Source organism: Monodelphis domestica, chromosome 1 (assembly GCF_027887165.1).
Source record: "Monodelphis domestica isolate mMonDom1 chromosome 1, mMonDom1.pri, whole genome shotgun sequence".
In the NCBI taxonomy this organism is placed as follows: Eukaryota; Metazoa; Chordata; class Mammalia; order Didelphimorphia; family Didelphidae; genus Monodelphis; species Monodelphis domestica.
Window position 1 is genome coordinate 537,439,681 of NC_077227.1, and position 13,450 is coordinate 537,453,130.

General features: G+C 38.3%; 1 protein-coding gene across 1 annotated transcript; it reads right to left on the minus strand.

The window, feature by feature from the left end:
- Positions 1 to 4,295: 4,295 nt before the first annotated feature.
- RRM2 (ribonucleotide reductase regulatory subunit M2) lies at positions 4,296 to 13,373 on the minus strand. The gene is made up of 10 exons (XM_007476140.3): positions 13,152 to 13,373; positions 12,646 to 12,720; positions 12,088 to 12,246; positions 11,381 to 11,497; positions 10,913 to 11,046; positions 9,827 to 9,921; positions 8,938 to 9,071; positions 5,284 to 5,388; positions 5,073 to 5,186; positions 4,296 to 4,979 (listed from the first exon to the last, which is right to left on the minus strand). Exons 1-10 carry the CDS (start codon positions 13,248 to 13,250, stop codon positions 4,827 to 4,829), a joined length of 1,185 nt encoding a protein of 394 aa, XP_007476202.1. The 5' UTR covers positions 13,251 to 13,373; the 3' UTR covers positions 4,296 to 4,826.
- Between the last annotated feature and the right edge of the window lie 77 nt (positions 13,374 to 13,450).

Below are 13,450 nucleotides of genomic sequence, written 5' to 3' on the forward strand. Positions count from 1 at the left end.
AAACATGGAAATATCAATCAACATCTTCAGGGAACATTTACTGGCTTGAAGGAACCTCAAAATTTAGTCAAATCCCCTCTTTTACTGAAGATTACAGAGGGGAAGTAGCTTGTCCCAAGATCAGTCAGTAAATGGTAGAGCCTAAAATGAAAAGACAAGTTTTCTGATTTCACTATAGTACTTTCTACACCAATTGTCCTTTATTAGAATTTTGTAACTTTAGACATTTTTCAATTCTGTAAAATGGGAAATCTCTGGACTATCTACTTCACTGATTTATAATTGTGTTGTCAGCTTTGTGAACCCTTAAAGTCCCATAAAAATAGTTTGACCTAAAATGAAAATCCCAGGCCCCTGACCCAAGAAGGACTCTAAATTTAGATGATTACTCCAAGGTCCTTTCCAGTTCTGAATTCTCTATATGGTAATATAAATTTAATAGAAGAGGTAGAATAAAGGTACCAAGTCTGTGTGCAAATAATTAACTCTTTTTCCAGAACTCCATAAGTTTCCAATGTTAGTAGGATCTATATTTATTATAGTATATATATCCTACTATATTATAGTAGGAAATATATATCTTTACTTGTACAGTACATCTAATGAAATAAGACACAAATACAGTATTTCAAGTCTGATCAGGATCAATGTAAGTGAAAATGAGTTCAGTAGCATTTTTGGACTTATCTCAGATCAAGCAGACAGGTTACTTGAATTAGTCTCCTGGTACAGTGGACCTGGCACAAAACGGAAATGGGGAAATATCCAAAATCCAGTCTCTTTATGCTCTCATTTGCTTGCAAGGTTCTAAGACTTCAGATCTAACCAAGTTACCTAGCATTAACCAGATCTGTGTCTAAGTCAGGGTTTCAGAACCCATAAAGGGTTTTCCTTAAAAAGAGAAAACAAATATTGATTTTATTTGATAGAAATTGATATGCCTCGATGCTTAATTTAAATTTTGCATCCTTTGTATGAACCATGGAAATGCTATTACTAGTTACTATTTATGTTTAGAGATATGTGATCTGCCATGAACTCCAGTTCATTTCAATCCCCTTAAAGATAAGGAAGCCAGAGATGGGAAGGACTTAATAACAAGTGATTTACCAGAACATTTCTAGCCAACTTTGCTAAGACCTAGGCAGGACCAATTGACAAAGAACCTTGATTTAGAGACCAACTTTCCTAATGTAAAGAGAGGAAAAGAAGCACAGCCCATGAAGCACTAGGGTGACACAATGGTGTGAGGAGAGATTTTTGGGAAGGACATGAGGTAACAGTGTGGATATGCAGAGTTGAATGGAATGCTGTGAACCAGGAAAGGCAGGAGTCACCCTTAGAAACTGGGGGGCGAGAATCCTGGGAAAGCAACTGCCATCTAGGAGTTGGGTAAGGACTGAGCTAAAATCATCTCCAGATCCCAGCTCTGACCTCCTGTGGACTTGCAACTTATACCAGTGGAAAATCCAGCTATATCCTGAAGATCAATTAAATCCTTTACTCTGCTGCTACTCAGTGGAAACCTGAATCTCGAGGGGTTGGCCAGAACTCCTTAGTTTGTCTTAGAGGCGGCTTAGGCCCCACCAGGGTAGGCTTGGTCACACCCTGTATCTGACTCCATCACTATTTTGTTCTTATTCTAGAGACTATTTCCTTTGTGGGCTTAGCCTAGGATTGGATCAGATAGTAGGGGACATTAAGGTAGAGAGTATAGACAGAATAGCTTTGGCCTGGCTGAGTACTGAAGAGACTCTGAAGAATCAGATGGTGGGGAAAAGGTAGTTTATTAGTGTTAGGGAATACTCTCAGCTGACTTTCTTAATCCCATTCTCACCTTGTTACATTTAGAAGTGGTCAGATTCAGCTATGGAAAGTAATGAATGCTGGAGGGGATGTGACAAAGTGGGGACACTAATTCATTGCTGGTGGAGTTGTGAATTGATCCAGCCATTCTGGAGGGCAATTTGGAGCTATGCCCAAAGGGCGACAAAAGAATGTCTGCCCTTTGATCCAGCCATAGCACTGCTGGGTCTGTACCCCAAAGAGATAATAAGGAAAAAGACTTGTACAAGAATATTCATAGCTGTGCTCTTTGTGGTGGCCAAAAATTGGAAAAGGAGGGGATGCCCATCAATTGGGGAATGGCTGAACAAACTGTGGTATATGTTGGTGATGGAATACTATTGTGCTAAAAGGAATAATAAAGTGGAGGAATTCCATGGAGACTGGAACAACCTCCAGGAAGTGATGCAGAGCGAAAGGAGCAGAACCAGGAAAACATTGTACACAGAGATACACTGTGGTATAATCGAAGGTGATGGACTTCTCCATTAGGATCAATGCAATGTCCCTGAACAATCTGCAGGGATCTAAAAAATACTATCCACAAGCAGAGGATAAACTGGGAGTAAAAACACCAATGAAAAGCAACTGCTTGACTACAGGGGTTGAGGGGATATGAATGAGAGACTCTAAATGAACACTCTAATGCAAATACCAACAACAGGGAAATGAGTCAAGAACACATGTGATAACCAGTGGAATTGTGTGTCGGCTATGGGAGAAGGAAAGGCGGGGGGGGGCGGGGGGGGGGGGGAGAGGGGAGGAAAAGAAAATGATCTTTGTTTCCAGTGAATAATGTTTGGAAATGACCAAATAAAATGTTTAAAATTTTAAAAAAAAAAAGTGGTCAGATTAATTATCTACAGGCCTGAGCCAGAGAGCAGCCATTTTGACTCTCAGACCCCAAGATCATCTTGTCTGACTGGGTTTAATAAAATCCGTCAACCATTTATATCTGTCTTTACAAAGGATAGCATTGGCTGGGGAGTCAAAGATCTGACTTCATTCCCCATCCTATCATTTAATTTCTATACTTCAGTTTCCGCATCTGTAAAATAGGGATGTGTACCTACCTTCGGGGATTTAATGTCTGTAAAAACTAAAGAAATTCTAGTTACTACTTCCAGAAAACATATGGCTCAACACAACATTTGAGTGATTCAGCCAACCCAGGGTGCTTGGTTCTCGGCAATTGCTCACTTTATGTCATTTACCAGATTACCCTCTCCTCTCCTTTAGAAGGGGGGAGAAACTGTCCTTTCAAGCCCCTATCTGTGGGTTACAATACACTGGGGGTTTCTGCTGACTCTCAAGCATTCACCTCCAGTGTCCACTATCTGTCAGATAAAATACCAAACCCTAGTCATTCCATGTATAACAATTATTCCCAACCCCTCTCCTAGCAGTCTAGACCTAATGGCTGCCAAATCTGCTATCCACCCTTGTGCACTTTTAAAACTACTCAAATTCTAAAGGTGGCACATTCTCTTTACCCTATCATTTTTTTTTAAATGATCTTGTCATAAAACCAACTATCAGTTTCAAGGCAGGAAAGCAGTGAGGACTAGGTGATGGGGGTCAAGTGAATTGCCCAGGATGACACAGCTAGGAAGTGTCGGAGTCCAGATTTGAACCAGGACCTCCTGTCTCCCAGCCTGACTATCTACTAAGCCACCTAGCTGCCCCATATCCTATCAATTTCAAAGTTTGTTTTTTCTTATTCTAGCTAGAAAATATTTAACTTTAGCAATATTAATTTGGGTTCCATCATTTAAGATCCTAAGTGTTTCAATTCTTAAATCTTTTTAGTAGTCAATTAGCTAAATATATAAAATTAAGTTCATTATGGAAAGTATAGTCTAGATTTTGTTAAGATACATACATTTATTTATCACACACACAACTGATCTTTGGACATTTGTCTCCTCACTTGTATGACTTGAGATTATCTAGGTCCTTTTTGCCTAGATGTTACAATCTCAGTTTTTAAATCACTCAACACCTTTTTAATCTTATACTGAATTTTAAGATTTTATATTATTTGGCAACTAACTAGGCTTGTCTTAACACTAAATTAAAGAGAAGTCAACTGAACTTGCAACAGTTTCCAAGAGGGAATTTCCTAACAAAATTACAGATGTACCAGTAGCATCCTCTGGTAAAGTCCTGCTCAGATGCCTAACTAGGGAATAAGGGGAGCCTGGGTTCTTGAAGTGTATTACAAGAGAATAAATTGTAGATGCTACAAAGTTATAAAGGTATATAAGCAATTATCTATTTTCTAAGAACTTGCCTAAATAATGAAAGGCTCTTCATTCCATTGGCCATAGGATAAAGATTTTTTGCATCCATAAAGTGGTTATAATCTTGTATCATGAAGAACAGCCACAAGTAAAATCATATCCTTTATGTGGCCGTAGCCTGAAGTAATGACAACTTAATAACTCAGATTTCCACTTTTCAACAGTACAAATGTGGTTTTATTTTTATGTAAAGTGCCAGCTTTATGTACAAACTATTTAAAAAAGAATAAAGTAAACTTTTAAAACTTGCTTTGCAGCAAGCAGTGAGGCCTGCCATTCTCCAACTATGGATGGAACTGCCTAGAAAAAAAGGGTTCAATCTTGATGCATTAAACTAGCTTAAGGGGGAGGGGGGGGGGGTCCTTCCCCATTCTAAAGCCAAAACGGCTAAGACATTAAAGCTACAGAAAGCCACCTAAAATCAGTCTTTTTGCAAAAGCTTTAACACTTTCATTTTCAGATCTTTCACAAAAATCTGAGTAGCTTATGTCAAGTACCACGGCACCCCAAGCAACACCACTTGCAACTTTAAACAAGATTTTCTGAGGTAGCTACACAACAGTCTCAAATGCCAATAATGGCCATTTCTTAGTACAGTCATTTTACTGTGTAGCATTAAAAGTTCCAGATTTTCCTGGTGGGGCAAAAAAGTCAAATTATTGCAAGTCTTCAATTCATCTAGAAGTCTGCATCCAAGGTAAAAGAATTCTCAGTTGGACTTGACATCACTCCCATTCTCTGATATTCTCCTACTCTCTTCTCGAAGAAGTTAGTTTTTCCTTCCAAAGAGATATTCTCCATAAAATCAAATGGATTTTCTACTCTAAAAATCTGAAAGAGACAAAATTCAAATCAGTACAAATTCAGAACAACCTTCCTTGTGTACAATATTTAACACTATAAAAACTATTTAAAACATCTTACCTTGCTAAAACCTAGTTCCAACATAAGTCTGTCTGCTACAAATTCGATGTATTGCTTCATTAAAGTGCAATTCATTCCAATCAATTTTACAGGCAATGCTTCAGTCAAAAACTCCTATAAGGAAAAAAAAAACTTACGAGTTTTAAGGGCTATAACCTCAAAAAAATTTTTACATTTTGAAACAGAAGTTAAAAATGGTTGTATTACCCACCTGTTCTATTCTAACAGCATTGATGATAATTTCTTTCACTTTTTCCTCTGAAGGCTTGTGTACCAGGTGTTTGAACATTAAGCAGGCAAAATCACAATGTAAACCCTAGAAGAACATTTAAAGGGATATTAATAAAAATAATCATTAAGTCAACAAATTTTTCTTTCAGTCAAGATTTAGGGCATAAAAATTACTTTATTGCCTTTGTTATATTCTACTTAAGTACATTTTCCACAGAAGCCTACCTTGATACCTCCAGTGTATGAAATTGCCTCTGGGTGGGTTCTCTGGTAGTGCCAGTAATGAAACAAGTTTTGGGAGTGTCTACACAATCCTGGAAATGTTTTTGAGTATAAGTTTTGTAACAGACATCTATTTTCTGATCAATCCAGTTAATTCTAAAGGCATTCATTCATCATTAATACGAAATTAATTCTTTGGCCAAATAAAGCAACACATGAAACAAATCAAAATAAAATGGCTCAGTTCCCCATGGTTCCCTTCTGCTTTTGCAGAAGCAATAGCAAAATGGATTAACAGGGCCAACACTGCTAAAAACCAGTGTTTGGGCTATTAACATTAACTATTGGTAAGTACTCTTAACATGTGAGATTTTAGTTCACTGACCAAGTAGACTCAACTATGGGGAGAAATAAACAGATATTCTTATAATGCTTATGTACTAATAACTGGCATAGAGGACAAGGAAAGGTAGGGAAATTTCTATAAAAACACTAGTTCATCATAAAACTGGTTTTGATAAGGCCTCAAATCAAAAACCAATATACAGCTTAATACTCAGTAACTTTAATGAAAATGTGGACATGAAAGTAGCTATGGTGAAAATGGCTCAGGATCAGGCTGAGGCTTGATAAACCACCAGCTTCACAACTTTACTTTGCAAGAATCAGGAAGCATTTGCTGGACATGGCCACATTCAAACTCAAGTTTTCCTAACAGTGAAATTTCTTGACAAAATACTACTATGGATGACATTTCTAAATTGTCTTTATTCTTTTTAATCTGACTAAACAAAGGGAAAAAACAGGAAATGGATAAAGGGACATATATACAGGATATCACCATTACCTACGAAAGTATAACCAATGTAATGCATACACAAAGCAAAAGAAAATTTGAAATTGCCCCAGCCAACAAACACCTCATCTCCCAAGCAGAGCTTCAGTAGCCAAAGGCAACACTAGTTTAAAATAGAAACTGATTTCAGTCTAACTATACAAAGGAAAAAACAAGTGCATAAAGAATGCCTCTCATCCAATGATAGACTTTGATGGATAGCCCATAGATCTAGGTCATAAGCATATATATCCTAGACAAATAATGGATAATAAACTCAATCTAGACCTGAATGAGAAAAGGGAAAGCTAAAAGGCACTAGGGAGAAAATTGTGATTTGCTTTCAATGACCTTTTCTGAAATAAAAATCACGTATTTTAAACATCAAGTCTTCCAGGGATACAACTAAATATCACTAAATGCCACAATTTCAGAATAATCAAAATCAGGTCACATGTTTCTGGACATGAAACTCAAAGAGATCTTTGGACAGAATCCAAATCCCTCATAGGCTATAAACTCTAACAGCTGGGACTGGTTATTGGGGGGTTTTCTTTTGAGAAGAATGGTTCTTTTTACACTTTCAAATGCACAGTGCTTAACATATGGTAGGCACTTAAATGTTTTTGTTAGGTGCAAAGGGGTGAGATGACTTGCTTAAGATCACAAGTTATAAGTGGCAGAGCTGAGCTGGAGTTTAGACCTAGGTGCTCTGCCTGGCAAATCCAGGGTTCTTTTCCCCTGATACCTGTTGCCTCTAATCAAAGGGCAAATGATTGTAACTAGCTCAAGGTTATGTTCAGAGGTAGAGGCAGGTTTTGAGCCCAGGCCCTTTGATTCCAAGTTGAGTGTTCTCACTAAAAATATTAAATAGATGACCATAAAATGAAGAGAAGAGTCTTGTACTTAAACACTTTAGGGCTACTAACATGAGTTCCACAAATGCCTTTCTCCCCACTGTAGTAGGTGGACAACAGCATCATTCAGAAGCTCATATCGATTTTCAAGAAAACTGACCTAAAGATGTCATAACAATATTTCACTCATTTAAGAAATGCAAAGATTGCATTTTTCAGGGTAGTAAGGTTTTTTTCATATTTCTTGCAAACAAAGCAAAATGAAAGTCATCACATTTATTTAACTGCTCCCAGAGCTCTATCCTTGACTACCAAAAAAAAAAAATCATCTAAGTTTAAGAGTTGCATCAAACCACACCTTGCAAATGCTGGGTAGTTCAGTGGATTGAGAGCCAGGCTTATAGACAGTAGGTCCTAGGTTTAAATCCAGCCTCAGACATTCCTAGCTGTGTGACCTTAACTTACATTGCCTAGCCCTTACTGCTCTTCTGCATAGTAGGCACTCAATAAATCCTTGCTTGTTATTGTTATCAGATAGACATACTTAGTATCAATTCTAAGACAGAAGGCATAGGTTAAAAAACACAATTGACCTCACCCACTGAAAGTTCATAGAGAAACAATTTCTCATGGACTTAGGGTCACAGCTGCTATATTGGAAAAAAAAAATCACTTAAAACTTAATCATCTTATTTAATATCTCATCATTCAATTCAAGAAGCAACTAGGGCAACTAGATGGCTCAGTGCAATGAGAACCAGGCCTAGAGATAGGAGGTTCTGGGTTCAAATGTGAACTCGGTCACTTCCTAGCTGTGTGATGCCCTAATTGCCTAGACTTTACTACTCTTCTGCTTTGGAAATAATACTTAGTAGCAATTCTAAAGTTAATTGCTTGGTTTTTTTTTTAAAGAAAAAAGTTTCATTCTACCATTGCCAAATCTAAATGTATTCATTAGATATACTAGGACCAATCAAGGCTATGTTAACCATTCAATAATACTGAAAAGAAAATTCTTCAAGAATCTGTAAAATATCAAGTTCAATGTCTTTAGTTGGGAACCTGGATTAGCAGGGGAAAGAGCATAAAAATCATATTGTAGCCTCAGTCAATTCAATTTAGCAAGCATTTATTGAGTGCCTATTGTGTGTAAGGAATTCCATGAACATCTTAACTACATAATCTGAATTTTAAAGCAGCCACATTGATTAGCTCCTTACTGTTCAACAAGACTACTTTTTAATGTCTTAAAAACAAAAAATTTTAAAAAAAAATTTTTAAACACAGAACCCTGGCCCTTTCTTTCTCTTTCCCTACCAATAATTTACATTGTACCATTAGTGTCAACATAGAAGACTACTTCTGTATAGAATTCTAAGATCCACTGGATTTGGGGTAATTATTCCAAGTCAGAACTTGCTGATATTACATTACAATCTATATTCAGAGTATCACTGAAGGAAGGCCACATAGTATGGAAGAAACCTGGAGGAACCTTAAGTCCTGGCTTCAGATCCTGCCTCTCATACTTTATACTTCAGATGAGCTTGAGCAAGTCACAACTTCCCTTGGCCTCTACAGAATTTGAGTTTGGACTGGATGGTTTTCCATCACTTCAGAGCTCTTCATCTGTGATTCTACCACTCTCCAAGATCTTGAGTCACATATCAAATTTACAAATATACAAGTTGAATTATCTGTAATTTGTTTGTACATTTACCTCATCTCTGCTAATAAGTTCATTTGAAAAAGTTAATCCAGGCATTAAACCTCGTTTCTTGAGCCAGAATATGGATGCAAAAGAACCAGAAAAGAAGATTCCTTCAACTGCTGCAAAAGCTACGACACGTTCACCTGTTTAAAAAGGTAAATTAAGCTTTCCATTAATATCTAATGTATCTAAATCTCAAGCAGAACAAGATTTTTAAAAAATCCTTTGTTGCTTTTATGCCAGTGGATCAAGACTTTAAGAATCATGAAGACGCTTAAATCTGGCCTCAGACATTTCCTAGCTGTGTGACCCTAGGCAAGTCACTTAATTCCCATTGCCTAGCTCTTACCACTCTTCTGCCTTGGAAGCAATACATTGTATTGATTCTAAAATGGAAGGTAAGGTTTTATTTTTTAATTTAAAAAATTTTTAAAAAGAAAAAATCATGAGGAATACTATCTAGTCAAGGTAACAATTCAATATAAACTGGCACATTAATATTAGAATCAATAAAAACTCATGAAAACATAAAAATAGTGATGTTAACAGCTCTCCTGAAACTACAAACATGTCACATTTTTCAAGCAGCTAAAGATAATGGGAAGTCTAGCTTTCAAGGGCCAAGGCACCTACCATTGCCAACAGCTGTTTCTTCACTGAAATCTAGACAAACTCCTAACATGACTTAAATGTCTGAAATGGGGACTGGCAGTCAAGAAATTCTAACTCAAATCAACATAAATTGTCCAGTTATGCCTCAGTTTCGCCATTTGCAACAAAGTATTAGAATCATATGAGAATTATATTATATAAGAATTTTCCACCTCATAGGGTTTTTTAAATTCCTCTAAACTATAAAGTGTTCTATGTAATTATCAAGTTCCCCAAATGTATTTACCATATGTTGCTTCATTGTCCCCAATCCATCGTAAGGCCCAGTCAGCTTTCTTTTTAACACAAGGTAGTGTTTCAATGGCATTGAAGAGAAATTCCCTAGGAAATATGCATAAAATTAGCAATTAAGCTCATTTTTTTTCAAATTACAAGCTTTGAGTAAGAGGGACAACAAATGGCATTAGCCTCACAAATAATAAATTTTAATATGCTAAGACAGCAATAGCATCAGCTAGCATTTATATAGGACTTTTAAGGTTTGCAAAGCATGTTATAAATATTACCTTATTTTGTTCATACACTAATCCTGTAATATTTATAAAGCATTAGCAGCATCTGGCACATAGTAGATATTCTCTTTTTACTTAGATAAGGAAACTGAGACAGAAATTGTCTAGGGTCATAATGTCTGAATCTGGATTTGAACTCAGGTCCTTTCAGCTCCAGCACTCTACCCACTATTCTACCTGCCTGACTCCAGCTATGAGACAAGGGAAAAGTGTACTGTAGTGAATAGTGTGCTGTCCATTTGTAGCTGAGAATACCTGGGTTCAAGGTCTGGTTCTGATTTATATAGGTCACAATTTCTCAGGGTTCTCTATACAAATAAAATCACAGATCCAGTCCCTAATTCTATTGAGAGGCAACATGACAGCTTAGCAAGTAATCTCAGGAAAAGTTTTTTAAAGAAATGATTGAACTAGTAATCAGATTTAAATCTCAGCTCTGCTATTAACTAGGCATTATCTTAAGGAAATTACTGTTTCATTTGTAAAATGAGAAAAATTGATCTATTATTCATAGACTAGATTTTCTTTAAGATCCCCTTAAATCTCTAAAAGTGATTGAACCTGTTTTAAAATAGATGTCTAATAAAAGCAAATACAGAAAGAAAAGAAACATATTTGGCCTTTTGCTCTCTCATAACCTAGAACTAATGAGCTTTTGCATATTATTAATTCCTAGGCACCTGCTCATTCCAGTTTAAAATATTAAAATCCTTATGTCTGTCCACCATACATTTAAATACAGTTATGATATTATTAAGTCCTAAAAACCAAATACATGCATAGAGCTAGTAAATACCAACCTTTCTTTAGGGTCCTTAATATAAGTGTCAATAAGAAGACTATACATTTCAGAATGTATGTTTTCCATTGCAATTTGGAAGCCATAGAAGCATCGGGCTTCTGTTACCTGTACTTCTTGGCTAAACCGCTCCACCTAGTGGAAAAACATCAAGATTAAACATCAAGCAAGCTGCAACCTATCCAGATACTAACTTGAGTATTTGACTTCCAGTTATTTAGAGATGAGTCATGGGATCAAGATGAGATTCCTCTTATTTTGGCTAGATAAATGCAACCAGTTTTAAGCCCAAAGGTATCTAAATAAGTTAAAAGTCCAAACCCACCTCAATCAAAAATGCTCAGACTGCATATAGAAAATATTTTGCCATTTTCACTCTACTTTCTAAGGAAATTAGGGCAACATAACTAAAATTGATAAGGTCTTTCTACTATGGATTTTTAAGCTAAGATACTTCCCATAAACTTACCAAATTTTCATTTACTATGCCATCACTTGCTGCAAAGAAAGCTAACACGTGAGATATGAAGTATTTCTCCTCAGACTTCAAAGTTTCCCAGTGCTGAATATCCTTAGAAAGATCCACCTAAAGTTCCAAAAATTTAGTTTCAACATAAAAAAGAACTTCTCTTAGGGAAAATCAGTAAGATTTTTTTCTTTTTTCCTGAGATGCATTAGTTATAACACCTAACTTCCATTCATGGCAGAACATGCCTTATCACTTATTATAAGACCAGACTAGGCAGGTGGGGGCATATCTAGACTTGTGATTTAATCAGCATAGGTGGGGCCTGGCTGGTGTGGAAACTCACTCCAAAGACCAAGCAAGATCAGGGTCCCTCTCTTGTCATTTATAAATGCTAGAAGGGCTGATGGGTCATTAAGTAACTTGCTTTCCTGTCACCCAAAAAGTTTTTCAGAGGCAGGACTGGAACCCAAACTTCCTGCCTCAATCCTAGCCTTTTACCATGCTACAGTCAAATACAACATATTTTCTAGGTAATTTAGGACTTTTAGGGCCATAGGTAAGTTAAATAAGGCCATCCCTACCCCAAAGAAATCCAAAACACTAAGTAGGAAAAATTTCACAATAGCTATAATGGGATAAAATGAATTCAAGACTCCACTTCTAACACTCCTGACAACCAGCTTCTGCAGGTTCTAGGAAAGTCTCACCTCCTCAGCTGTCCAGAAGGAGGCCTCTGCTTTCTTATACATGTGCCAAATGTCATGGTACTCAATGGGGAAGATGACAAAGCGCCTGGGATTCTCCCTCAGGAGTGGTTCATCTTCCTTGCTGGGGCTGGCTGGCTCATTTGGTGCTTTGGCTTTTATCTGGACAAGAGTTAAAAGAAAGGGAAAAGTTTCATGAAAAAGCTTCTACTAGAAGGTGAGGAGATGGGAAAAGGGCAGTATGGAAGAAAGAGGGAGGGATGGAAGGAGGAAGGGACAAATTTGAATGGGGATAAGACAAGAGAATAGAGGGAGTATCAAGGCGGGAAAAGAGAGGGAGGAGAAGAGGCGGGGGGAAAGTAAGGAGGTGGGGCAGCGAGGGAAGCAGGGATTGGGTGAAGAGGAAACAGCTGGTCAGAGACAAAGAGGCATTTGGCGCCAAGACCAAATTCCACCGGCTTCAGATTCTACTCACCCCACACCCTTCCCCTTCCCGCAGAGCTGCTTCTCCCCACTCTCCCCAACCCCCACCTCATCTAGCAAGGGCCAAGGACAACTCACCGGCTCCGTGGGTTCCTGAAAAATCTTTCTTGCTGTCTTACTGGCCAGAACTCTAGTGCTATTCAGGGACGGAGGCTGGAAAAGAAGCAAGCACAAGTGAGCCCCGTGAACGAGGGGTGAAAGATGGGGTGTTTGGCCCCGCTCCCTCACTTCGCCTTCTCCTAGGCCTTGGGGCCCTCCAGGGCAGGCCTGACTTTGTGCAGAAGCTCATATTGCATGCATACACACACTGCATTCTGTCAGACCCATACTTCAATAAGCAACTATTAAGGTCCTATTATATGCCAGGCCTTGTGCTAAGTGCTGGGGAAACAAGAAAGGCCAAAGCTAGTCCTTGAATTCCAGGAGTTTAGCCACACACACCCACTTCATTCATTCCATAAACATTTGTTAAAGGCCTAGGGCGTGCCAGGCCCTGAGCTAAGGACACAGAAAAAGAGGCAGAAGAGTCCTTGGCCCCAAGGAACTCACACACATGCCACTGGCGCGCCACACTACTCACGCACCGTGTTCTCCTTATCTGTAAGCTGGAGTGACTTTAGGGGGGAAAGGCGAAGTTGCTGCTGGTCGGTCACGGGGGAGAGCGGAGTGCGAGAGGGCAGCATGGCGGCGGCGGGAAGGCAGACAGGTGAGGCGCGAGCAGGCAGCAGAAGACGAGTGGGAGGGAGCAGCTGGAAAGACGTCTGATCTGACAGGTACAAGCTGAAGCATTCAAAGTGGCCAGCCTACCCGTGGAACCGGCTTTATATCCTCTTCGAACTTGGCGCCATATCCCCTCGCACACCAATCAACGGAGAAGGGCTGA